This window comes from Myodes glareolus, chromosome 2 (assembly GCF_982192425.1).
Source record: "Myodes glareolus chromosome 2, mMyoGla1.1, whole genome shotgun sequence".
In the NCBI taxonomy this organism is placed as follows: Eukaryota; Metazoa; Chordata; class Mammalia; order Rodentia; family Cricetidae; genus Myodes; species Myodes glareolus.
The window spans coordinates 56,098,558-56,125,671 of NC_142027.1; the positions used below are offsets into that span (position 1 = coordinate 56,098,558).

The following is a 27,114-nucleotide window of genomic DNA, read 5'->3' on the forward strand; positions in this document are numbered from 1 at the left end:
GTGTCTGAAATTTGACATTTTTCAGTTTCACCCATTATGCCACATGCCAAGGTTGGTACTCTGTGACTCCAGGTTGTAGTCTGATTTCTATCAGCCTCCGGGACTTTTGTCATTTTAGATGCATTTCCTCCACATAATTATTGAAATTTAGTTTTGAAATTACATTATTATAAAGACGAATAAAATCTGGGTTAATATTATTATTATATGTCATCAATATTTCATTTTTATTTTTCTTCTGATATTTAAAGGAATTGATGATACATTTCCCTGGTTCCTGAAAGTACCATTGATCTAGGGGCACCGAGCCTTCAGTGCTTAATGGATGACCTAGCTTTCTTGAAGTTGTATGTTCTTGGGTACAGTTGTGCCATGGCACAGGCATAGAAGAAGCATTCTTTGGTCTATCTATTATGAATGATTTATCGTTTTAGAGCAAGCGCCTCAATTCTTCTTTTTTCTTCCCATTTCTATCTTTTAGTAGACCAAATCCTTTGGTATTACCTACAGTCCCACTTCCCCTTCTCACAGTGGATATTGTAAGAATGATGAATCTGTCTGAGCTTGGAGATGCTGCAGCCTTCCTCAGGAGAAATACGGCTGACCCTCTGTTACAGCCCCCAGTCTTTGATGGTAAGACTTTGTGGACACTGATGGCTTGAGTTCATATTATTACTTCAAGGTGGCATAACTATTTACTTGATTGCAATGAACCAGCAGTTCTGGAGACTAACTTATTTTGAATGGTGTGCAAGCAAATGCTATGAATCTTTGAACAACTGAAGAGGACAAAGTGTTCAGGCCAGGAATAGAAATTTCCATGAAAAAAGAGGGTAACTGGAAGGAATCCCAGTCCCATATCTCATTTTTGAAGCTAGCAGACTAATATTCTTTTCAAGGAGATGTCATAGATCAATCCTTTCTTAGACACCTCTTAATTATCAGTGAATCCTTATTTCTGTGGGGAGAGGACTGTCACTTGGTTGAAGGTTGGCTCTGCATACCACAAAGAGGAAAGACAATGATGTTGGGAGGCTGGGAGGCTGGAGGTGAGAATTGGTCTCTGGCTGTCTTCAGACATTTCTGCTGTTGGAACTTGGGCCTCCATAGGTCAGCAGGGGTTCTCTGCCAAGCTATAAGAAAGATCATTTATAGGAGGTTGACACTGGGATTTATAATTTCTTTGTGCTCAGGCAAGTCCAAAGGTTAATGAGGATGTAGCTTGAAGAAAAAAAGACTAAGTTCTACTTTAAAATTTCCAAGTAAATATAACCTTAACCCTCATTCTTTTATATACCTGGACTGCATGAACATTCTCTGCATTTCAGCTAATTGGAGATTGAAAGTCAGAGTCACAGTGTGGTTTGGCATCAGGTCACCTACATATCTTAATTCCAAAATTATTTAACAAGTGCACAATAAAAACTGAACTAAGAATTAGTCAACATCAGACTTCAATGTGACCAACTATAATTCAAACCAATTATAAAAGAAATTGCATTTCTGTCACAGATCCACCAGTGCTGGATTAGCTCCCAGTTTTCCATCCTTGTATTTCATTAGTGTGATTGTATTTCAAAGTAGCTAATTATAATCCTTTAAATTAAATACAACAACAGAACAATCCCTAGAGTCAGAAGTGGCCATGCAGAGGCCTATCACAGACAGTTAGGTAACTGAGACAAGACGGTGATAGTGGTACCAGGGAGAAAAATCAAAATTGGACCAACACAGTAGAGATAATTGGACCATTCATTTAATAGAGTCAACATTATAAGTGATTACTTAAAATAGAGCAATCAACATAATCTCAATTAATTTTCTTAACACACAGTTCCTCTTTATGGATATTCACTGGGAACAAAAAGTTGAAAAATCACCAAAAGTTGTCTGTCTCCCTGAGCTAGGTAACAGTAGAGTTTGTGTTTAAAACTCAGGCCAAATGGAAACAGTTTGACAATGAGTGTATGGCCAGCAGTTTTGGCTTCCAATTCCCTGTTCTTGACCATCTACTGCTTTATAATTAGACTAAAGCATCATCCTAATTGAGTCTTCTTTTTCTCACTTGCCAAAGTTAGATGAACAGAAATCACTTGCCCTGCCTACCTGCCTTCACTGCTGTTAGGACCAAATAATACTTTCAGTTTGAAACTAAGTTTAGTGTAGTAGAATGATACCCATAAAAAAGCCTAGAATGGCTGAGTGTCAGGGAGGAAGACCAGTAGTTTTAGAGGTAAATATAAGAAGAAAATCACTCTAGAATCAAATAAACAATTTTATACTAGAAGAGATTAAGTACCTGTTTAATAAGTCTACAATTTGAATATAGTGTAACCCCAATTTTATCTCATACCATAGAACAGAGCCTCATAAGAAATGATACAGAGAAACAACCGTGGTCACTTTTAAGCTTGTGTGTTATTGGTTTTAATGTTTTAATTTTTTTATACTTCTTAAGTTTTCTCTAGTAAATGTTAATCTTCTTCATATTATATGACATATTTAATTAGAGTTGGTTATCCCAGGGTAAAAAAGTAGGAAAAATATCCTTCACTTATACATTTGAAAGCCAAGACCCAAAAAAGATGAAATAATTATTTTTAACTCATTACTAGCAAGACCAGTACTAATGACTGAATTTAAATGCATTTCTATCTGCATCACAGCTGACCAAAAGGAAAAAACGGTTGACTTACTTCATCTACTCTAACTTTTAAAGAAAAGTTCCTGTCATGGACTGGGTCTCAGGGAAAGGCTTCTGAAAATTCTTCACTCCCACTGTTTCCAGGGATGCCGAAACAAAGAGCTCATCATGGGGCAGAAGGTGAACCCCTCTTGAGAGAAACACCAGAGAAAGAAAAGTAGCTAAGCACTTGTTAAAAGAAGCATGAGATAATGGAGGAAAGCTAATTTAAGAGAAGGGTAATTTGATTGCTAGAGTCATTATTCTAATTGCTGCTAATAATTACCTATGGCACTGTTGGCACTGTGGGCAAGTTTTATTCCCTTGAGAAAGAGAGAGAGAGAGAGAGAGAGAGAGAGAGAGAGAGAATTATCAAATTTCTTTCAAGTGATAGTATATTTTGAAATACAGTTTTTGATATGATAAATAGGTACTTTTCAAAATCAAATGTACTTTCATATTCTAACACAAAAACATCAGTGATTGCATAAAAGGGACCAAAATAATAAGTACAACCCAAAACCAGCGTTACAAATCATAAACAAGTAGAAAGGCATGAAAACTGAGTTACAAAGGATTATTACATCTGCTTACAAAGCAATTTTCAGGGGAAATTGTTTGTAATTAGGGAAAAGGAGGAAACAGTACATTGTAGATTGTCATAGCAAGAAAATAGTGAACAACAAAGTTCTACGCAGAGACAAAAATGGTGGGAAAAGAGAATAGTATCCAACTCATTGTCTCTCTTTGTAAACATTCATCCCCTGAATCACAGCCCATCTTTATGGAAAGCATCTGGTGAGGGCTACATGTCTGAACAAATGAAATATCTGAAACTTTTGTGTTGACCAAGGTTTTCTGTCCCACCCAGCCCTGCAACTGTTAAGTCCCAAAGAATCACACAGAGGTCTACATTAGTGATAAACTGATTGGCCCATTAGCTCAAGCTTCTTATTAACTAATTCTTATAACTTACATTAGACCATAATTCTTGTCTGAGTTAGCCACATGACTTGGTACCCTTTTCAGTAAGGAAGTCACATCTTGCTTCCTCTGAGGCTGGGTCACGACTACAGACTGAAACTTCCTTCTTCTCATAATTCTCCTTGCCCTGCCTCTACTTCCTGCCTGGTTGCCCACCTATACTTCCTACATGGCTACTGACCAATCAGTATTTTATTAAAAATAATACAAGTGACAGGATATAAGTCCTACAGCACTTTTGTAATTCAGATATTAGCGATAATAGTAACCTAGTTATCATTCCCATTAGTGTCCTAGATGAATGACCTTTTTGTCAGTCTTCTTCCCCCAACCTTTGTCCTATTTGGCTGAGAACTCTTGTAGCATGCTAAGACTCATTTCCTTTGAAAAGCACATTTTCTATTCATCTTAAATGGTTACTTGCCTTGGGTGGAAGAGGATTTTAATGAACCTAGAGAAGCTTCTCATGTATTCAATTGACTTCTAACTTACTTTACCTGGAAGTATTTTTAAGGATTAATTACCTTTGTGGAATCTTTCTTTATTCAGGGATAAGGCATTGAGTGAGGAGACAGAGAAGGAAAAATAATACATGATGATAAACATCAGTCAATTTTAATATACAGTGAAGTAACTGATATTCTCCTTCAATCCCTTCTTCAATTAGCATACCATTCTCTTACTGAACTTTCATTCAAAGATTAAAACATGACTTATAGAAACCCTGAAGTAGAAGTCTATTAACACACCGATTTACACAGATGTAACCAGATCATTTTTGAGTGCGTCTTTTGCAGGGACCTGAGAAAGAGTGGAATGATCAGGAGTATAACCAAGGGTCTAGTGTTATGGAGTTTAGGAAGGTGTAGGTGAGTTTGGTAGGCAGTTTTCTTATATGCTGGCAGACGTCTGCTTGCTGAGAAATTTCTTGTTCCTTTAAAATCATGCATGGCCAAGCAGCCATTGTTAGCATTCATGTTTATATATAACTTTCTGACTTCTTATATTGATGACTTAGCAGGAAGAAGACTGCACCAGCATGAAAATGTCCAGTGGAGATTCCCTTAAGTACTGTAGTTATAATCCATATTTTATCTCTAGGGAAGAAGAGATGCTGGGTTCATGATTGGAAGAATGCTTATGTTGAGGCTGAGGTTAAAGAAAGTGATGCTGATGGAAAAGTAATTGTAGAGACCAGTGATGGAGAGGTAAAAAAAAGGCCTTATTCCTTTTGGGGTTGTCTGTATTCTCTGTCTAGTCAAGTTACAAGGTGTATCCTTTCTCTAACACTGAGCCCATGGGGTAGGGCATGCAATGATAAAGGAAACCTCATTCATTTTTAGGGTGCTCCTATCTTCCTTCCCCTACCATCAAAGACCTACGAAGGACATTGAATACTACCAAATAAGATTGTTATTGTGGAAAATGCAAACTCTGGACTTCACAGCTGTTTCCACTTTTTTTTGTCAGTGTTTCAAATTCTTCCCTTTTCCTCCCTCTCCATCTCCTCTTTTCTTCTCCTCCTTCCTTCCAGAAATATCTGCTGCTTATTTTCCTTGATACACAGTCTCAATCTATGTCTCTTCTAGGATGATCTCTAGATAATGATACTTCTGCCTTGGAATCTAGCTGTGTGTAAGATCAAGAAAAAGTCAGAGTGGGGTTAGAGTTCTTACCTACCATGCACAAAGACCCAAACTTGATCTCCAGTGCTTTCAAAAGTGTTTTTTTCCCTACTAGAAAAAGACGTGTGAGTCGAATGAAATAATTTCATATCATAACAAGCAAGAGATGGATAATGTCCAGTTATGCTAAAATCTAGAGAAAGAGAATTAAAGGCTTAGATGGCAGAGGAAACCTTGCAGTACCCAGGAAGCAAAGAGAGAAAGAGACAAATAGCACAGAGAGTAGGCTCATGCTTTAAAGTCATATCCACATGTTTCTAAGCAGGATCTACTATGGCCCAACCAGCTAAAAACTCATCAACAGATCAATGTGTGATGAAGATGATACCCTCATGATTCAATCACCTCTCAACAGGGCTGCTAATCAGAGACCAATTCTTCGAAATAACTTTCTTGTAAACCATAATAGGAGTTTAACTTATTCACGGTTCTGAAGCCTCAAAAGCATGGTACCAGTGTCAACTCAGCTGGCAATGAAATGATGGGACTATATGTGTAAAAGAGATATCACATAGAAAGACAGGGAGCAAAGAGCCTGGCGCTTGCCCAACAACGTTTTTATGTGAACTGAGAGCCAGACAAGAACTATCTACTTCCATCCAAGTTCTGCAATCCCAGTATCCTAAACAAACCCTCTTTAGGTTGGACCGCTTCAATATCCCACACCACTTCTCCATTTTTCCATGCTAGAAATTAAGCTTCCAACATACTTACTATGGGGGGGGGGTTCCCAAATTGTTTTCCAAACTCTACCATACTCTTTTCTTTCGCAATGGTCTGATCTGTCATATAGATCAAAATGTAATTCTATATCGGCCATCATTTTTTTAGGGGAACAGCCACAAGGTAACACATTATGGTGGGAACACATGCAGACAAAACTTATCTCTTAATGGTCTGTAGGAAAAAAAGTGTGAAGTGGGTGCTGGAGCCCCACAATAGCTTCACTACTTACAACCCCACAATTCCATGCCCTCAGTCACCCAATGACCTCTCTGTAGGTCACAATTTTTAAAGATTCTACAACCTCTCAGTACTATCAGGTCTTTGGCACGTGAGTCTTTGGGGAACAGTAAACATTAAGAGTGTAACAGCCTTGGGTCACCTAAGGTGGATGGATGTTTGTTTATTTTGAAAAATCTTCTAAAATGCATATGAAAATAATATGCATAGGAGAAATAGAAAATGGATTTGTGTGTGTGTGTTTGTATGAGAGAGAGAGGGAGAAGGAGAGGGAGAGAGAGAGAGAGAGAGAGAGAGAGAGAGAGAGAGAGAGAGAGAGAATGTTTCTTTATGTGGTACTGACTATCCTAGAACTCACTATGTAGATGAGGCTAGTCTTGAACTCACAGAGAATCCTCTTGCCTTGCTTCCCTAGTGCCAGGATTAAAGACATGCCACCAAAATCGGCTAAGTATGTATCTTTTACTTTTCTTGTTCTTTGCAGAGTCTGAGAATTAAGGAGGACAAACTCCAATGGATGAATCCTGTAGAGTTGGAAATGGTTGAAGATCTGTCGATGCTACTTCACCTAAATGAAGCCTCTGTGCTTCATACCCTGAAGAGACGTTATGACCAGTGGATGATCTACGTGTGTATATACTAGGCAAATCTTATTCTGGAACTCATTTTGGCTATGCACAACCTCTTCTGGTGATATTTTACATTAGTTCAAATATCCTCATATAAATATCCACTGGGAAGTAACATTTCTGTAATTTTATCTTGCCAGCATGCACGTCATTTCCCACAAAATGTCATACTACACTGAAAGTGTGAAGCCTAGAAACTGATATGAAAGATTCCAAATGACAGCTCAATTGCTTATTAGTTAAGGTTATTTTCATTAAAAGCATTTCTGGAGGAAAATGGATTTGAGATGTTGCACTTCCAACATAGTTTTGTGCAAAGATAAAACCAAGACATGCTTGTATTCATATTACAACACTTAAGTGCACATGCACAAGTAGGCTGGCTTTAGAAATGGATAAACACTTATTCACATGCACACATTCCTGTCTGTGTAAAGAGATAAGCAGTGGTTGGGCATTTCCATAGCATTCTGTATCAGGGTTTTCAGGAAAGAAAAGCTCAGGCTCTTATGTCTATGTGTTTATGGTCACAATTATCGCTATGATTGCCAGATAGTTTATGTATCATTTTAGCACTAGACTACGTGCTCTTTGAAGAAAACCTTGACTTTCCTATAAAATGCCCAAAGAACACTTAAGTAATGAAGAAGTTAATGAAAACGATAAAAAAAAAACTGGGTGTGGTGGTACATGTCTTTAATCCTAGCACTTGGGAGGTAAATGCAGGTGGATCTCTATGATTTTGAGGCCACGCTGGTATATATAGGGAGTTCCCAGACAAACAGGGCTATATAGAAAGCCCCTTTATCAACAAATAAACAAACAAACAAAAGATAAAAGCACTCCCATTTATGGGCAAGGAACACTGCTGAGTCCAGATGCTTACAGAAATTTGCTAAGCATGGACTTTAATTTGTGTTCTTATATGTATAGACACCTGCTGCTTTATGTGTAGAGGTCCAAGAGTAGCATTAAGGAGTCCTGACACTGTGTAAGACACAGTGGAGGACAGCATAGGAACGCCTGCTCCCGTTTGGAGGGCAGTATAACAAGGGCCTAGGAGAAAATGGGGTTATCTTCTCTTATGACATCCAGTCCAGGTTGCTGACGAATCAGTTTGTGCAGTCCGAGGTGAAGATGTCTTTCTCCCTGTCCCACATTTCCCCTGTCTGGTTAAACTCCCTGATGTTATCTTTCTATAAAATGGGACAGCAGTGTCTGACTCTCTATGTAAATTAGAGGATTAAGTTTAAAACAAAAAAGTTGAGCAGGTAATTCAGTGCTTGTCACCGAACTAGCATTTTAGTAACAGATTGATTTCTCCACAGTCATTATGCTTCTGATGGTTAGTTCCCCCTTCTCTTTCTTCTAAACCTATGCATTAGAAGCAGTATTAGGCTGGGATTAGGCTAAGATAGTGGCAGTAGGGATTCATTATCATCGTGGCTGTGACACGCAACCATCCTAGTCTTCAATTATTTGGCTTACTAGGTAACTGCTTTAGTTCCTCTAAAGATTTTTCTCTCAACAAAATTGTCACTGAATGGGTAGTTTAAAAGAATACCCATTCACGTGCAGTACTAAAGGACATTAGTCTCAAATTAAGTAAAACCAGAGGGGTTTTACATCTTGTGGAGACTCTAGAGGAAAAGGCTTTCTCCTCTGTTCCTACTTCTTAGTGCTGCTGTTATCCTTGTGATGATTTGCCTTAGTCTCTTCAAGAGTTACATGTGGGTGCTCGAGAAATAGCTCAGTACTTTACAATACTTGTAGATTTTCTAGAGGAATCAGTTTCAGTTTCCAGTAACAAACAACTACATAACTTCAGCTTCCAGGAATCCATTGTCCTTTTCTGACCTCTGCTGACACCAGACACATATGCATGCACATACATTCATGCATGCAGCCAAAGGCTCATGTACAGAAAAATGAAAATAAAACTTTTTTTAAAACGTCCATATGTCAAATATTTTAGCACTTAGTGTATCTCCCAGAGATCGAGAGGTAGATCTAACCCAGATCTGTCTGCTTCTCTTAGAAGTCGCTTCCCAGGGATTCATATCTCTCTTCTTCCATTTTCCCTTATTAGTAAATACTTAAGCTTATATTACAGGGGAAGTTCCGACATACCTGTGAGTTCAGCCAGTCTGTTTTCTGAAATCCACTTTGATCTGTCCTCAGACATATTCAGGTGTCTTCTGCGTGGCTATGAACCCTTACAAGTGGCTCCCAGTGTATCAGAAAGAGGTCATGGCTGCCTATCAAAGGAAGAGGCGATCTGAGGCTCCCCCTCACATCTTTGCTGTTGCTGATAGTGCCCTTCAGGATATGCTTCGCAGTGAGTAGCTGCCCTACAAAATGAAAAATGAAAGCCTCCAACCCATGTTTTCTTTGTGTCACCAAAGGACACTTAGGCATTGTGAGGAGAGCATGACTTTACAGCTGTCTCAGCACTGAAGCCTCTGCTTCCATCAAGATAAAGTGCAGGCAGCATAATATGGACTTCCAATGGTAATGAGGACAATACATTTGTGAAATGTGTGAAAGAATGTGAATGTCTTCAGAGTGAAAGAATTCATTTGTAGTGTTGAGGCTGGAGGCTGGCCCAGAAAATGTCTCTTACACATGTGTGGTCTTATTACATCAAGCATCTGCTACACTATCTGACACAAAGAAGCTAGTCTATAGCTAGTATTATGCTATGATTCTTAAAAGGCTAAAAAGTCAGATATTAGTTATTCTTTATATTTAAAGCAAGGAAATAGACCTAGAATTTATAGGTGCTCTTACGGGTAAAATAAAGATCTCTGTTTTATACTGTATCTTTGAAGTGAGGGGTTTGCAAGTGTAGATGAAACAAATTCTTCTCCCTGTTTCTAAGTTGAAACCACAGGTAAGAAAATTGTGAATAAATTTATTCTAATATATAAACTTCAAGCATAAGAAGTTCCTAGCATTTTCTTTTTTTCTTTCTTTTTTTGAAGGTGGAGAGAATCAGTCCATACTCTTCACGTAAGTGTTTGTCTCATTTTTCTTTTCTATGTTTGTTGTAAAATGAGAATAAAATTTGTCAACTTTGACTTGTTTAATCTTTAGATACAAAATGCATTACAGGTAGGAAAAGATACTCTGAAAATAGTTATAGTACCTTAGTGAGTTCTATAAGTAGAGCTTAAGGAAATCTGCCTCTATCATTTAAAGAGACTTCTTAAAAACTATACTGTAACAAACACATTTAGTTTCCTCTCAGAGAATGGGCCTCCAGTCTTGCAAATGATCAACTTCAAAGGTCTCTGTGCTGTCTAATTAAACAAAGAGGTGTAGGCAGAGGCTATTTGTCCATTTCCCAGCCACCCAGACCTGAAATAACCAAACAGAAATTGTATTAATTAAAACAATGCTTAGACTGTTAGCTCAGGCTTCTTATCAACTAACTCTTACATCTTAAATTAACCCATTTCTATTATTTTATATTTTACCGTGAGGTTCGTGGTTTACAGGTAAGGTTCCAGCGTGTCTGTCTCCTTTGATGGCCATATGGCATCTCTTTTACTCTACCTACTTTCTTTCTATATCTCTTGCAGTCTGGCTATATTCCACCCTGCTATAGGCCAAAGCAGCTTTAGTCATTAACCAATAAAATCAACACATATACAGAATGACATCCCACATCAGAGAGGCTCTATTAATGCCCATAGAATATGCCCATGAAACACTTAATTTGCTGCCTTGAGTAGTCATGGTACAATACATATGGTAAAACATAGTGTATCTTTGGAGGATAACAAAAGAGGGTGAAGAGGACCTCAGGAAACCTTATTGAAGGTTCATTTTGATGGAAAGAGCAGTGTGTGGGCACGGTAAGGTGAGCAGGTGGCTGAGACCCAAGGGATTATGACATGCTCAAGTTTGTAATCTTTTGCTAAGATGATATCACATTGTGTAACTGACCCTGTTTTGGTTTCTGTAACTTTAAGGGGATCATAGGCTTTAGAATTGTAGAGTTAAGTGGCTAATTAAAATTCAAATCTATGTTCTTTGTAAATAGCATGGGCTGCCTTCTGCTATTTTATGTACCTAAAGGCAGACTTGAGCAAATGTATTTGATTATCAAAGGGGAAGGAGAGAACTAAAGTGTAGCTTCCCAATGAAAAGATTGGCAAGTCATTTTCTAAGATATGATCAGAGCTGGCTAACTTTCATTACAATGATCATCAGAACCAGTTAACCATTTTTTTTTCTCAATTTCAAATCACAGAGGAGAATCTGGTGCTGGGAAGACTGTCAACACCAAACTGACTATTCAGTATTTTGCCACCATGGCAGCCATAAGTGAGACCCAGAAAAAGTTGGTGAGTGTCCATAACATCATGAACAGTGAGGTGACCTTATCTACTGAGACATGGAGATTCTTCCCTGACCCTTATGGGGAAGAAGGGTGAAGAAGGAACCATAGAACAATTAACAAAACTGTAAAAATACCTGAGACTGATACTAAAATATACCGAAATACAGACTTTGCTCAAATTTTAAACCATAAAACGTTTCCTTTCTTATCACCTCATTCCTGAATTTGGTTGATATCTGTAAGCATCCTCGAACTCCATTTTTTTCCTAGATAAAACTTTGTTTCAGTGTGAACTTTAGTCTTGTTATTGTTTGGTGTGAATTAGTTGGTTTTATCTTGACACTGAGTCTTATGATGTTACATGATGTAATGTAACATAACAAAACATAACATGTACAACAGGTTATGGAAACTCTTGCTTATACAGGCTTCTATAATTCTTTGGAAGACAATAGATACATGTTATTCAGAGTGAAATAGTATGAATACATTGTATATTCTTGACCACAATATACTATATAATTAGTCCCTTGAAACAGATCTTGAGGATGAATTTATAAAACCAACACAGCTCTGAAATGATGTGGAAGTAGCTGGTCTTCCAGGATCATCCTTTGTAGACAGTCCATATTCTTGAATATGCAAAATTCAAATTCACAATCAACACCATTACTAGCCATTACTTGGTGTGACCTTCTAGATTTACCTAGGAATCATGTAAGGAAACTATGAATTAATAATGCCAAGAAACTGATGTATTATCCTAAGACAAAATTCTAGTTCTTTTCTGTTTGTTAGTAAATGTTTTTTTTTTATTTGCTTGGACTCAAAAACATTACAAACTATTGACCACCTAAATATTTTCTTAGGAGAAATTATATAAAGCTCCTATCTTTCATGTTTCCATTCTTCTGAATCTGTTTCCAAATAGTGTTTTAACGTGTTTGGAAACTATAGGCTGCTAGCTATTGCAACAGCAGTGCGGCTAGATCTGCCTTTGGGGAGTTTGCTTCAGTGCAGAATCCTGATAAACCTTAACCAGCTATGCCTGTCTTACGTGCTTTTTAGGGGATTTCAGAAGATCTAATTATACAAATGAATCCTGTCTTGGAAGCATTTGGAAATGCCAAAACTCTGAGAAATGACAATTCTTCGCGTTTTGTAAGTAATATGATAACATTCAGAACATAACTTTTAGGCTATCATAAAGTTCATGTCTGAGTACATTGGTAACAGAATTCTAGGACAAGATTTTTGAGTAAACTCTATCATATTGTGATATTCCCCCAAAAGGCTTTTTTAAAAAAAAACAGATAAGACCAATTAATACTGCTCATGTATGTGTATCTTTTATTTGGAAGAGTTCATTCTAGTTATCTTAACATACGTTTCCTTACCCTCATTGTAGAGAAGTGCATCTAGCAAGATATAATAACACTTAATATGTTCTTACATTTTAGAGATTTGAAATTATTTTCCTTAATTTCTTGTATACTGAAGTCAATTTAGTTGCTATTTCCTTATTCTTTATGCTCTTTCTTATGAGGCACCCTTTCCTGCATATTAACCAGGGAGTTTTTAGTATTGAACAAGGTGCTTCAATATATTTTTTTGATAACTAGATATTGTATGATGGAGGAAAACAGTTGGTTTTAAAAATCAAGCTTTACAAAACCATTTTGTGCCAAGAATGAATGGTAGGAAGCCACTATATAAGTGAAGGAGAACTGAAGAAAGTTTCATTATATCTTAGCACAGCTAAATAATAGACTCAGGCTAATTGCCTAGTTTCTGACCAAAGCCTAGTGATACAACATTCCTGTTTATATTGATTTGCATAGATTTTTACATTAAACAAATGCTATTTGAATGTTTGTTAAAATACTGGTACATGTTTTCTGAAATATGAAAGACAGGAATATAGAATACAGAAGAAAAGAAAAAACTTTAAATGAAGAGTAGGGTCTGGGGATGTAGCTAAATAGTTGGCACTTGCCTGGCATGTGTGAGAGTTCAAGAGAGAGAGACAGAGAAAGCAAACACGTACACACACACACACACACAGAGACAGGGAGAGACAGAGAGTGACACACACACACACACACACACACACACACACTAAGAAATAAAATAAAATGAAGGAAAAAGAAAGGGAGGGAAGTGAAGGAAATTAAAGAATGAACAAGAAACAGATGAAAAAGAAGGATAACAAGGATAAGGTTGGAAAGAGAGATAGAAACAGACACAAAAGAAAAATCTTGATAGATGGAAGGAAAAAGACAAAATCCAATATAAATAAGAAATAGAGATAGGTTTTAAAAATTAATTCTAGGTATGCATGCATTCATATTGATTTTTCACATATATGTGTGCATATAGGCATGCATGTGGTTGCCTATGTAGCTGCTGTTGTGCTGTGTGTTTAAATGTACTAGCTCAGTCCCCGGTTGTAGCCACTCTTCTTTCCAAGTTGGAATGATGTTTTGCTGTGGCGCCCCCTGGCATGGGAGGACCTCAGCCAAGCTATTTTCACTCCCACATTCTCATACCATAAACTGTGACTGCCACCGTATCTGGCATTCTGACCTAGATACTGTCAGGACGGGGCAGCCTTTAAGCCTTGCTGGATTCTTTTAGGTTTTAATTAAGAAAGAAGGAAGTGGAAAATCAAGGTGTATTTTGAGACATAAGCCAGACAAAAACTCCTCAGTCTACTGAGCACACATGAAATGAACCCCTAGCCTAATGTTGATCCTTCAGTCTTGGTTTATGTTCCCTTTTCTCTTACTCCCTAAACTACAACAAAATTGGCTTTTCTTTTGATTTGAAAATACTTCAAATGTGTCTTTGTTAGAGCTCTTGAGTAGCCATGTACCTTCTGGAACATTTCATACTTGTCAGGACCGTGTTTAGTTTTCTTATAAGGTGTCTAGTTCCTCATGGGTTCCTTAGACCATGATAGATAGTCACTAACTACTGAATGTGTTACTGAACATACTGAGGAGGATTCTATATTTCTCCTTTTCAAAGAAGAGTTCTGGGGGTCACATAGTTTCTGCAGTGCCCATGAAAACACACAGACATAAACTGACAGATGTGGGACTGGACACTGTCAGGACTGATTAGTCTTACTAATCAGCGTAGCTCTCTCTAGAATAGTGGTTCTCAACCTAATGTTGTGATCCTTTAGTACAGTTGTTTATGTATGATGACCCCCACCTTAAAATTATTTTTAACACTACTTCTTAACTGTAATTTATCTGTTATGAACTATAATGTAAATATCTGATATACAGGATATCTGATATGTGACTTCTGTGAAAGGGTTGTTCAAGCCCCAAAGGGCTGTGACCTACAGGTTGAGAACTTGACTCTAGACCTTATCTTGTCCTTATTATTTCAACCCCATTTGCATTTTACTTTTCAATCTTTGGAGCATGTCGTCACTTTGAGGATAATGTGCACAATGAAGCCATTGCAACTGTTCAGCAAGTTTAGATGGGACATTGTGTTCTGTTTCGACTTAGGGAAAACTCATCAGGATGCATTTTGGTACAAGAGGCACAGTGTCATCTGCAGATATTCAGATCTGTAAGTTGCCATTGCACTCTCTGGTTGATTTTCTTCTAAGTTTTGTAAGAATGTTGAAGCATGAATCTTTATTCATTTTCAATCCTCCTAGATTATCTAGAAAAATCCCGGGTAGTTTATCAGCAGCCTGGAGAGAGGAACTACCATATCTTTTATCAGATTCTGTCTGGAAAACAAGAACTTCGGGGTAAGTGTTAGACTGGAGCCCTCACTTATTCTAGAAAAAGACAAACAGATTCTAGAAATGGAGACAGTAAATTTCTTAGTAGTTTTAGACCACAGTTTATTCATCCTACAGTTGGAAATTTGGGCACTTATATAATAATCAATGAGTTATAATAAATGGCAATGTTGTTTTTAACTTTTGTGTCAAAAGCAAGAAGATAATTTGCAATGAATAAAAATGCCTTGGCAGGGTTAAGTGTGTGTGTGTGTGTGTGTGTGTGTGTGTGTGTGTGTGTGTGAGAGAGAGAGAGAGAGAGAGAGAGAGAGAGAGAGAGAGAGAGAGGGAGAAGAGAGGGAGAGAATGAGAGAGGAGGAGAGGAAGAGCAAGAGGTAATTTAAAGCCTTTAGTATTTAGTTTTCGAGTTATAGATAAGAGAACAGAAGAGAAAGACACTGTTGTAACCAATGGGAATTTTATCAAAATAAAAGGTGCTAAGGTACATAGCTTTGAATATGAAAAACAGATAGGAAAACCAGATAGAGCCAAAAATCAAGGGTGTTTTCTAATGCAAGAACCATATACAAGGATCATGAGAGGACAGATAAAGAGCAGAAGTAAGCTACAATCTGACTGGACTAGAAGATCTACTTAGAGGAACGTGGCAAAGTTATTATAGTAGTTTCTGCACATAAGGAGGTGAGCATATGCATGAATGTGTTTGGTGCTGTAGAGGGTAGGTGGGATAATATCAGGGCATTAATTTTTTTGATGTTGATGACTTCAACATCAAAAAATGTTGAATGACTTACCCTATTCTGATGCTATGGTATGTGTGTAGAAAAGTTTAGCCTGCTACGGTGTTATGGAGGCACTAATATTAGAGAGGGGGGATTGCAACAATACTAGACTGAAATGATAAGACAGTTACCCAAGATGGTGTCTATGGGAAGTGGGGAGTGAGTTCATGTAAGAAAAGAGAGGTCTTGACTATAATAAATTAAAGGTAGGACTGGGGGAGAGTGATTAAACATCTTCAATTTATATGATTTGATTCGGATAACTGAGCAGAAATAGAAAAACAGATTATGGGCTAATGAAGCAAGTCTCATATATAAAGTTCACTAATATTTATTGTATGACTACTAGTCATCAGACAGTACTATTTAATCACAAAGGCTAAAGTGAACTCACCATTCTTTGTCTTCTTAATCTTACATTGTACATTAAGAGATGGCCTCAAATCAAAATACAAAGAAATATACAGTTTAGGATTAGTGGTAAGTTTAAAAGCAAAATTAAGACTGATGGAGGGTGAGAGAATGAGATTTGGTTGATCTGTTGGTGATTAACTAGGTTTTAGATGAAATAGCTAGGCAATTTATCTCTTGGGAAGACTCCATTTCTGCAGATATCTAAATGAGTGAGTGAGTGAGCATCGAGAACTTTCCAGAAACTGCATTCTCAGAGGAGTGAATGGTGAGTGCAAAGGTCCTGAAGGCCCAGTGTATTTTCTTATTACAATAGTAAGTGGCAGTGTTGGTAGGAGAGTTGAAAGACTGATAAAGGGGAGGCTGGCAGGGCTTGATCATGTAGCAAAAGGCACATATAATAGATTGAGTGTAGGAATATAGGAATTTATTTTAAAATGAATGCCATTTTAAATGTTATGGGAAGTCATTGCTTAGGAAGGATGACAAGTTGGGTTTGTGGCATTTGGGGAAGCTATTGAGGGCAGCCATGTACCCATAGGAAAGAATATTGGTTGAGGAGGCTGATCTAGGTCAGCAAACTTATGGGAAAAGTTTCCCCATTTTATTATTTTAGATCAGGAATGGCATAAATCTGGCAGTGCTATGACTGCTTAGTTTTTAGGTTCTATATGCCTTCGCTATGTGGGAAAAGTGTGCAAGATGGGCAATTACATTTACTATGTGTTTGTTGGTGATATGTAAGCAGTACTTGTTTGCCACAACTAAATCTGAAACAGAATTCTGTGTGTGTATGTGTGTGTGTGCATGTGTGTGTATGTTACTGAGGATCAAATGTGGACCCTACACATGCTAGGCAAGCGCTTTACCACTGACTTATATCTGTCCCCAGATATAAGGGACATAAAATTCTGTCCTGTGACAGGTACCTGACACTGTGTCTAATATAGGAAGCAGTTATGTCCTCACATGTTTTAGGGCCATCTACAATTACTAATATGAAGAACCACTTGAAGTCTTTGGACTTTTCTGAAAAACTCATACTCATCCTGAATTCAATTATCTTGCTGAGTTTTAGGGGCCACTCAGATAGACTATTGTACAATGGTTGACATTTGGTAATCCAAGTTGGGTATTGTTGATCACCTTGGTTTAGCTCCCAGTATCACTGGGGAGCAGTTTTGAAAATATTCAAGTATTCTTCTATATGATACTTAGAAAAGCAGAAGTTTAGAGCATCCAGAGAATTGATATAAGATGGAACATCTTAATAGCTCTTCTAAATTATGAGTATTTGCTTGCATTACCAAAAATCACAGCAGAGGCTGAAGGAGCCTGGAAGTGAGGTGGTTTATTAGCCATGGGTGAGCCTCATCTAACATCTACAAGTCATGGAGTCGTCCTTCCCTGCTTCCTGATACAGTGTGTTGTGTCTTCAGCAGTAGAGGCGTATTATCAATTTCTAGGGGGTCACCAAAAGGAATGGCAAGAGCCTGTATCACTTTGGGGAGCCCTGAGGCTATCAGGACCTATAACTCCTAAGGACTTGGTGTTTGGTTTCTGCTTAATAATTTGTGGCTACAGGAAATAGTGTTCTAAGGTAATGCAGGCATCTCTCTTCAAAATATTTTTAAAAAGTATAAACTGTGTTTTTAAATTTGGTTATGAGATAGTAGGTTTCTGTATTTTTTTCCTCATAGTTCTGTCTTTTAGGTTAACCATTTCCTATTCTCTTCTCTCCCAAGTCCTTTCATGACCTTCCTGTGGTCCAACCCCCACCCCCGCATAGAACCTCTCTACTTGTATATTACCTATGCTCTCTTAACTTATTTATTTGTGATTTTATATATTTTTAAGATTTTTGTATACACTTAAAGCTATACATTTCCTGGCTAAGGCTGGTTCTTTGTAGTCAAGGGATTTTAATATATAGTGTTTTCATTTTCATTAAATTCCAAGATTTTTAAGGTTTCCTTCTTGATCTATATATAATTTTTGAATCATCTCTATATGATTCAATTGTATTTTATTTACTCTCCATAAGTTTGTACATTTTCTGGTGTTTCTTTTGGTATTGATTACAAACTTTATTCTATTGTAGTCAGTAAGAACATATAGATTTATTTAAATTTTCCTAAATTTGTTAAGATTTTATTTATGTTCTATTATGTTTTCATTTTAGAGAAATTCTTATGGGGTGCTGAGAAAATGTATGTTTTTTTAGTGATAGGGTAGGATATTCTGTAAATATCTGTTAGTTTTATTTGCTCTAACATAATTTAATTCTGATGCTTATTTATTTTTGTTTTGATGACCTGTCCATTGGTGAAAGTTGGGTACTAAATTTACTATTACTGTGTTAGGGTTAGTTTGTGGCTTAATGCCTACTTGTGTGGGTTCTTTCTTTTTTATTAAGCTCACTTAAGTTTGATAGCATAGGATTAGAAATATAATATCTTCTCAGTGGATTGTTCCTTTGGTTAGAACTAAGTGACCTTCTCTCCCTCTTTTTATTTGATTTTAGTTGAAGACTATTTTGTAAGATATTAGAATAATGATGTCTGTTGGTTTCTTGGTCCCATTTGCTTAGACTTTCCATCTTTTCATTCTAAGGTAGTCTTTATCTTTGAAGATGAGGTGTTTTTCTTATAGATAGAAAAGAGGTGGTTCCTTTTTAAAAAAAAATCTGATTGCTATCTTCTGTCTTTTCATTGTGTAATTGAGGACATTAATAGTCAGAGTTAATATTGAAATATGTGACTTAGTTGCCATCAATTTTCTTTCTGATTTTGTAGTGTTTGTTTCCTTAGTTATACTAAGTCTTACTTTTCAAAAATGTTATCCTGGTAACCTCTTGAGTGTGCTTACTTTCTTCAGTCTGAGATATTCTTCTACTCTTCTCTGTAGAGCTGATCTTGTGGTCAGAAACTTCTTTAGCCTGTTTTCATCATGGGAAAATTTTCTTTTTCCTTTAATTATGATGGATAGTTTTGGTAGTAGTAGTAATCTTGGTTGATATCTATGTTCTTTCCAAATGTGACTTTGTTACTATGTTCTCTTCTGTCTTTCAAATTTTCCATTAAGAAATCAGCTGTTATTCTGATGGACATGTCTTTATGTATGGCTTGTATCATTTCTTTTGAATCTTTCAATAATATTTCTTTGTTCTTAACGTTTTAATATGACACGAGACTTTCTTTTGCACTCTGTCTGATAATCTCTCTGTCTTGTTTCTGAATTGGCATCTCTTTCCTTAGATTTGGGAAGTTTCATTTATGATTTCATTAAAGATGCAGTCTATACCTTTGATCTGGAATTTCTTTTTTTTCATTCTATTTTTTTAAAAAAACTTGTATATTTATTTTAAATACTGGCCAGTTTCCCCTCCTACTCTCCTTCTCAACCTCTCACCCAATCCCCCTCTGTTCTTACCCCCAATCCACTTCACTCTCCCTCTCTTTTAGTTCAGAAAAGGGCAGGTCTCTCATGAGTATATCAAGTTGCAGTAAGACTAAGCACTTCCCTGTGTACTAAGGCTAGGCAAGATGACTCTGGATAAGAAGCAGGGTCCCAAAAGCCTGTAAAAGAATCAGTGATAGTCCCTATTTTCACTCGTAGGAGTTCCACAAAATACTAAGCTGCACAACTGTAGCATATATGCCTAGGTCATGCCCATGCAGGCTACCTGGTTGTCAGTTTAGTCTCTGTGAGACCCTATGAGCCCAGGCTAGTTGATTCTGTGAGTTTTCTTGTGTTATCCTTGATTCTCTGGCTCCTACATCCCCCCCCCCGAAGGATTTTCTGAACTCCACCTAACGTTTGACTATGGGTCTGCATCTGTTTTCATCAGTTGCTAGATGAAGCCTCTCTTATTGACAAATGGGTTAGGCACCAATCTGGTGCAGGAGATGGCCAGTTCAGTTTATTACCTGCAATTGCTAGGAGTCTCAGCTGAGGTCATCCCTGCAGATTCCTGGGAGATTCCCTTGCACCCTGTTTTTACCTGACCTCAAAATACTCCCCCTTTCCAGTAGTATCATCAGTACCCTCCTCTGTTGTCCCCCTTCACCCCCCGTCTAGCCTGATTGCTCATGTTCCCATCCCCACCTGTCCCCAGACTACTCACAGAATCTCTTCTAATTCTTTTTCCCAGGAAGATACAAGCATACTAGCTTGGGCCATCCTTGTTATCTTGTCTTTATGGGTCTGTGGATTGTAACATAGTTATTCCTTACTTTATAGCTAATACTCAGTTATGACTGAGTACCTACCATGTTTGTCTTTCTTGGTCTTGGTTCCTCACTCAGGATGCTGTTTTTTTAGTTTCATCCATTTTATCTCCAATTTCCTGATGTCATTGCTTTTTTATTTTATTAAAAAAATTTACTTTTTCATTTTACATACTAATCCCAGCTTTCCCCCCCTCTCCTTCTTACCCCCCATCTCTTCCTGTTTCCAGCCCCCATCTACTCCTCAGAGGAGGCAAGGCATTCCTGGGGGAGTCAACAAGGTCAGCATACCAACTTGAGGTGGGACTAAGGCCTTCCTCCCATATCAAGCTTGAACAAGCTATCCTACCATAGGGAATGAGCTCTAGAGCATCAGTTCATGAACCTGGGATAGGTCCTGGTATGACTGCCAGGACCACCCCACATAAGTGTCACTCTTATTCAGAGAGTCTAGTTTGGTCCCATGCAGGTTCCTCAGCTGTTATTCCAGAGTCTAAGTTCCCACTTGCTTGGGTCAGCTGTCTCTGTGGTTTCCCCCATCATTCTCTTGATCCTCCTTGTTCATATGATCCTTCCTCCCTCTCTTTGACAGAACTCCAGGAGCTCAGCTCAGTGCTTGGCTGTGGGTCACTGCATCTGCTTCCATCAGTCACTGGATGCAGGTTCTATGATGAAAATTAGGGCAGTCACTAATCTGATTAAAGGGAAAAGTCCTTTCAGATACTCTCTTCACTATTGCTAGGAGTCTTAGGTCGGATCATCAGTGTGGATTCCCGAGAATTTCTCTAACACCAGTTTCCTCCCTAACCTCATAATGTTATCCCTCTATCAAGATATCTCTTTCATTGCTCTTCCTCTCTATCCTCCCCCAACTTGGTCTTTTTGGTCCCTCATTTTTCCATTCCCCATCCCCCCTTCTACTCCATGAAGCTTGATTAAATGAAGAATGATTAATAAAAACTCAGGGTCAGAAATTGGGGTTCAACCCAAAGATCTGAAAAGCAAAACAACCAGCCACTAGCTCTTACCTCGACCTCAGTGTGAAATGGAGATCCTGCCTCCTGGAATCTAAGAATGAGACAGTGTCTGAGAGCTGTCTCTCTCCCACCCACATTTTATATTCCTCTCTAGGGCTGGGATTAAAAGCATGTACCACCCAGTTTCTATGGCAACTAGTGTAGCTACTGGGATTAAAGGTGCATGTCTTTGTGGCTACTGGGATTAAAGGTGTGTATTATCATAACCTGATCTGTAAGGTTGACAAGTGGGACTGTTTTACTCTCAGATCCTCAGGCAGCTTTTATTTATTAAAATACAAATGAAATGCCACTATAATCCCCTTCCCTGTTTACCCAAGAGATCTTACCTATTTTCCTTCCTGGGGTCCTCCGTGTGTGTTCCATTTAGGGTCTTCCTCTTGTCTAGCTTCTCTGGGATTGTGGATTGTAGCTTGGTTATCCTTTGCTTTTCATCTAATATCCACTTATGAGTGAATACATACTGTGTTTATCTTTCTGTGCTTGGGTTACTTCACTCAGACTTTTTTTTCCTAGTTTCATCCATTTGCCTGAAAAATTCCATGTTTTATGGGCATCTAGGTCATTTCCAGGTTCTGGCTATTACAAATAATATGTGTATGCCTCTATTAACGTAGTTGAGCAAATGTCCTTGTGGTATGATTGTACATCCTTCGGGTATTTGCCCAAGAGTAGTATTGCCAGGTCATGAGATAGATTGAGTCCCAATTTTCTGAGAAACCACCATTTTCATTTCCAAAGTGGCTGTACAAGTTTGCATTCCCATGAGTAATGGAGGAATGATCCCTTTACTCTACATCCTCTCTAGCATAAGCTGTTATCAAAGTAGTTGATCTTAATCACTCTGATAGGTATCTCAGAGTCATTTTGGTGTGTAATTTCCTGATGGCTAAGGATGTTGAACAATTCCTTAAATGTCTTTTGGCCTTTTGAGTTTTTTTCTGTTGAGAATTCGCAGTTTAGGTCTGTACCCCATTTTTAAATTGGATTATTTGGTATTTTGGTGTCTAGTTTCTCCAATATATATATTGGAGATCAGTGCTCTGTCAGATATGGGGTTGGTGAAGATCTTTTCCCATTCTGTAGTCCACCATTTTGTTTTATTGACCAAATCCTTTGCTTTTTAGAAGCTTCTCAGTTTCAGGAGGTTCCATTTATTGATTGTTGCTCTCAGACCCTTGCTACTGGGCTTATATTTAGGAAGTGGTCTCCTGTGCCAATGCATTCAGGACTACTTCCCACTTTCTCATCTATCATTGAGTTTATGTTGAAGTTTTTGATTCACTTGGACTTGAATTTTGTGCATGAGGATAGATATGGATCTATTTGTAGTCTTCTACATGTTGACATCCAGTTATGCCAACACCATTTGTTGAAGATGTTTTCTTTTTACAATTGTACATATTTTTGTCAAAAGTCAAGTGTTCATAGGTATGTGGATTAGTATCAAGGTCTTCAATTCATTTCCATTGTGTCTGCTTTTATGCCAGTAACAAGTTGTTTTTTCATTTCAGTATCTGTATAGTAGAAATTGAAGTCAGGGATTGTAATACCTCCAAAAGGTCCTTTATTGTACAGGATTGTTTTTGATATCCTGTTTACTTATTTTTTTTGTTTTACCACATGAAGTTGAGTATTGTTTTTTCAAGGTCTATAAAGAATCGTGTTGGAATTTTGATGGGGATTGCATTGAATCTGTAGATTGCTTTTGGTAAGATTGCTATTTTTAATGTGTTAATCCTATCTATCCAAGGACATGGGGGATCTTTTCATTTTCTGATACCTTCTTCAATTTCTTTCTTCAAAAACTTAAAGTTTTTGTTATTGTTTTTATTGTGAAATATATTTTTTCTGCTCCCCTCCCTTCTTTCCCTCTCCTCTTTAACTCTCTCCCATGATCCTGCCCAGACCTGAAATAATCACACAGAGACTATATTAATTGTAACACTGTTTGACCAATAACAAGTGTATTTCTGGTTAGTTCTTACATATTAAATTGTCCTATTTCTATTACTCTATGTATCACCACAAGGTCCACGGTTTACCAGTACTGGCACACAGGCATCTTTCTCCTCTGGCAACTACTTGATGTCTCTCTGACTGCCTACTCTCTCCTTCTCCATCTGCTTAGAATTCCTGTCCTCTTCTGTGCTGCAATAAGCCCAAAGAAACTCCATTGTTAACCAATGGCATTCACAGTATACAAAGTGGAATCCCATATCACCTCCCCTTTTCTGTCTAAATACAAAGGAAGGTTTTAACTTTAACATAGCAAGATTACATACAACAACAGTTATCAAGCAAGAATTATAGTTGCAATGTTTACATCTACTTTATCTTTTATCATAACTAAGGAAAACTATAATTATAACTACCTATTCTTCAACTCCATCAAAGACTCCAGAAGGACATAATATTACCTAAGTAAACAGGAAGTACATTGTAAGCAGCTTCCAAACTCTAGAATTGACAGTGACATCTCATTGCCTATACAGTCACCCAGAGTTCTTCTGTAATATTGGGGCATTCATCTTTAGCTTACAGGCCCATAGCATCTGGATTACTTTTCCATGAAGCAGGAAATTTTAAAGACAGTTCCACCTATATTGACAGTCATTTTCTTCTGTGTCCTGCAGAATGTCTGGCAGACTCTTTCATGAAGCAGGAACCCTAAAGGACCATCTTGTCTTTTGGAATATTCAGCAGTCATGTTTCTGTGGGTCCTGCATATCCTGTTCATCCAGCATACCATCAAGCAGTCCAGGCAAGAGTAGTTTCTTGCCCAAATGGCTAACAGATTCCATAAGGAACCTCTTTGATACCCATTATCCTCTTGAAGCAGATTGGTGCTGCCAGGAAAAGATGTGTCTCATTGTCATGAAAAGTCCTAAGTTCTTAAAGCATTTTAAATGCCATATTCTGTTAATCTTTGAAAGATTTGAAGAATAACTATTCATCCGAAATATATCTCCATACATTTAGAAAGCCTAACTAACTACAATTTTGACTATTCTAGACAACTATCTATCAACCTGTATTTCTTAATTATATATTACAGTTTTAAATGAGCTGTACAAACACAATACCCTAATCAAGAGTAGAAATATACATATAACAAAATTTTATATTTTGTATCAATAAACCAAGATCCATACCAAGGCCAAGTATTCATCTTTATAGCATACCCCCTTTAAATGTAAAGAAACATTTATAAACAATATTTGAGAATTTGGGTGTAGTTCTCTCCAAACTGCTTCCGGCTGTTTTTTGGGCAAAGCATTTTTTAGGGTTTACAGAGGTGTTTCAGATGGTCTTGGTCCATCAAACCACATTAGTCTAGAAGGAATCGACAGGTTCTCATACTCTGTGGAAACAAAAGCAGAACCTCTTTTTCAAAGCAACCTATCATTAGACCCAAATTTTGAAGACAAGATACCTTTAAAATATATGTGTTGGTTTAGCTTAGCAGCCTTTACAAAGAAATGGCTCTCTGTACTTAGCTTATTCACAGTCAAAAATTTCAAAGAAAACATAATGTAAATAATCCAGACTCTTTGTGTATATTCCATTTTTATGTGGCTTATTTTTTGTACTCTATTACTTTTTCTAAAAGTTTAATACTTATTTTATGATCTTTATTTTTTAACCTATGACTGTCTGTAATCTTTTATATTATAACTGTCTCTAGTCTTTTGCCTCTCTCTCTCAAGCCTACGTACATTTACCCAACACTGTGACCCATTTAGAGATCTTTTTTATAATCTGAATTTGTCTTTATTGCACATGTATCTGTAATTATTTTTGACCAGGAGTGCTTTTATATTTTTTCTTTTAAAAGCTAAGTGGAAATGGTTAGGACCAATTCCAAGACCCTGCCTGTTGGATTTGCTCAGTCCAACAAGGTGGAGGCCTGTTTACTGCCTCTGAGAACCACACACATTGCCCCAGTTCTAGGGTTGCAATGAATCTATGTCATCATTAAGCAATTTGTAACATGCTGCTCACATACCACATTTAAGTGCTCAGCCTCCTGAAAGAGTCAAGAGTTGTTCCTGCAACTAGCATGAACCAGGAAGCCACCATTTCAAAACCATGCTTTTTTTTTCCCTGCTAATGCTGAATCAGGAAGACTTCTCTTAAAGGATCTGTGGTGTCCCTGCTCACCACCAGCAACCATAGCCTATCTGAAAATACCAAGAAACTGTGCTTAACTCTGCTCTTTTGGGTCTAGTATTACTTTCCAAGCTTCTCCGGTTTTATGTAAATATATCTGCTCATGTTGGTGCCAATTTGCAGACAGAGGCTGCTCCTTCATTTCTAGTCACCCAGACCTGAAATAATCACACAGAAACTGTATTAATTGCAATAGTGTTTGGCTAATAGCTTAAAGCATTTTTCTATATAGCTCTTAAATTAACCCATTTCTATTATTCTATGTATCATCATGAGGCTTGTGGTTTACTGGTACTGGTGCACAGGTGTCTTTCTCCTCTGGTGGCTACATGGCATCTCCCCGACTATGCCTACTCTCTTCTCCTATATATGCTTGAAATTTCTGCCTTGCCCTATTCTTCACTGCAATAAGCACAAAGCAGCTTATTTATTAACCAATGGCATTCACATGACTTGCTGTATATTGCTTTTTATTAAATTTAGGTATATCCTACATATTCCTGATCAATTCAAGGCTTTTTATCATGTGGGATGTTAGATTTTGTCAAAGTTTTCTTTTTCCTTTTTAGCATCTAACAAGATGATCACATATTTTTTCTTCTAGTTTGTTTATATGGTAGATTACCACATTTTCATATGTTGAACCATCCCTGCATCACTGGAATGAATCCTACTTGGTCATTGTGAATGATCTTTTTGATTTGTTTTACCAGTATTTTCTTAGTATTTTTGTATTAATATTCATGAGCGAAATTGGTCTGTAATTCTTTTTTTTTGGTTCTGTCTTCGTGTGGTTAGCGTATCAGGGTGACTGTGGTCTCAGAGAAAGAATTTGGCAGTGTTCCATCTATTTCAATTTTATGGAATAATTTGAAGACTATTGATATTAGATCTATTTTGAATGTCTCATAGAATTTTACAGGAAAACTTTCTGGCCCTGGGCTTATTTTGACAAAACATTAAACATATAGAATAAAGAAAGAATATTAAGAGCTGCAAAGAAAAAAGGTCAAATAACATATAAAGGCAGACCTATCAGAATTACACCTGACTTCTCAATTGAAACAAGGAAAGACAGAAGGTCATGGTCAAGTAGACACTAAGAGACCAGGGATGCTAGCCCAGGCTACTATACCAAGCAGAAGTTTCATTCACATAGATGGACAAAAAAGGTATTCCATGACAGAATCAGATTTAACCAAAACCTAGCCTCAAACTCAGTCTTACACAAAGTACTAGAAGTAAAACTCCAACCCAACGAAGTTAGTTACACCCACAAAAACACAGACAATAGATGATCTCACAACATCAAATACCAAACATGGTAGGGAGACTTTTATTGTTTTCTTCTATTTCCTTAGAGGTTATCAGTCTATTTGAACTGCTTATATGATATTGATTTAACTTTGGTAAGTGAT

At 37.4% G+C, this 27,114-nt stretch overlaps 1 protein-coding gene across 1 annotated transcript in view; it reads left to right on the plus strand.

The window, feature by feature from the left end:
- Window positions 1–548: 548 nt before the first annotated feature.
- Window positions 549–27,114, plus strand: part of Myh15 (myosin heavy chain 15) — a 148,977-nt gene continuing 122,411 nt past the window's right edge. Inside the window, exons 1-9 of the mRNA XM_087897259.1 lie at window positions 549–633; window positions 4,769–4,875; window positions 6,800–6,943; window positions 9,126–9,282; window positions 9,929–9,956; window positions 11,203–11,296; window positions 12,361–12,453; window positions 14,820–14,883; window positions 14,975–15,070. Of these exons, the coding sequence (XP_087753385.1) occupies window positions 549–633; window positions 4,769–4,875; window positions 6,800–6,943; window positions 9,126–9,282; window positions 9,929–9,956; window positions 11,203–11,296; window positions 12,361–12,453; window positions 14,820–14,883; window positions 14,975–15,070 (868 nt within the window). The remainder of the gene's footprint in view (window positions 634–4,768; window positions 4,876–6,799; window positions 6,944–9,125; window positions 9,283–9,928; window positions 9,957–11,202; window positions 11,297–12,360; window positions 12,454–14,819; window positions 14,884–14,974; window positions 15,071–27,114) is intronic.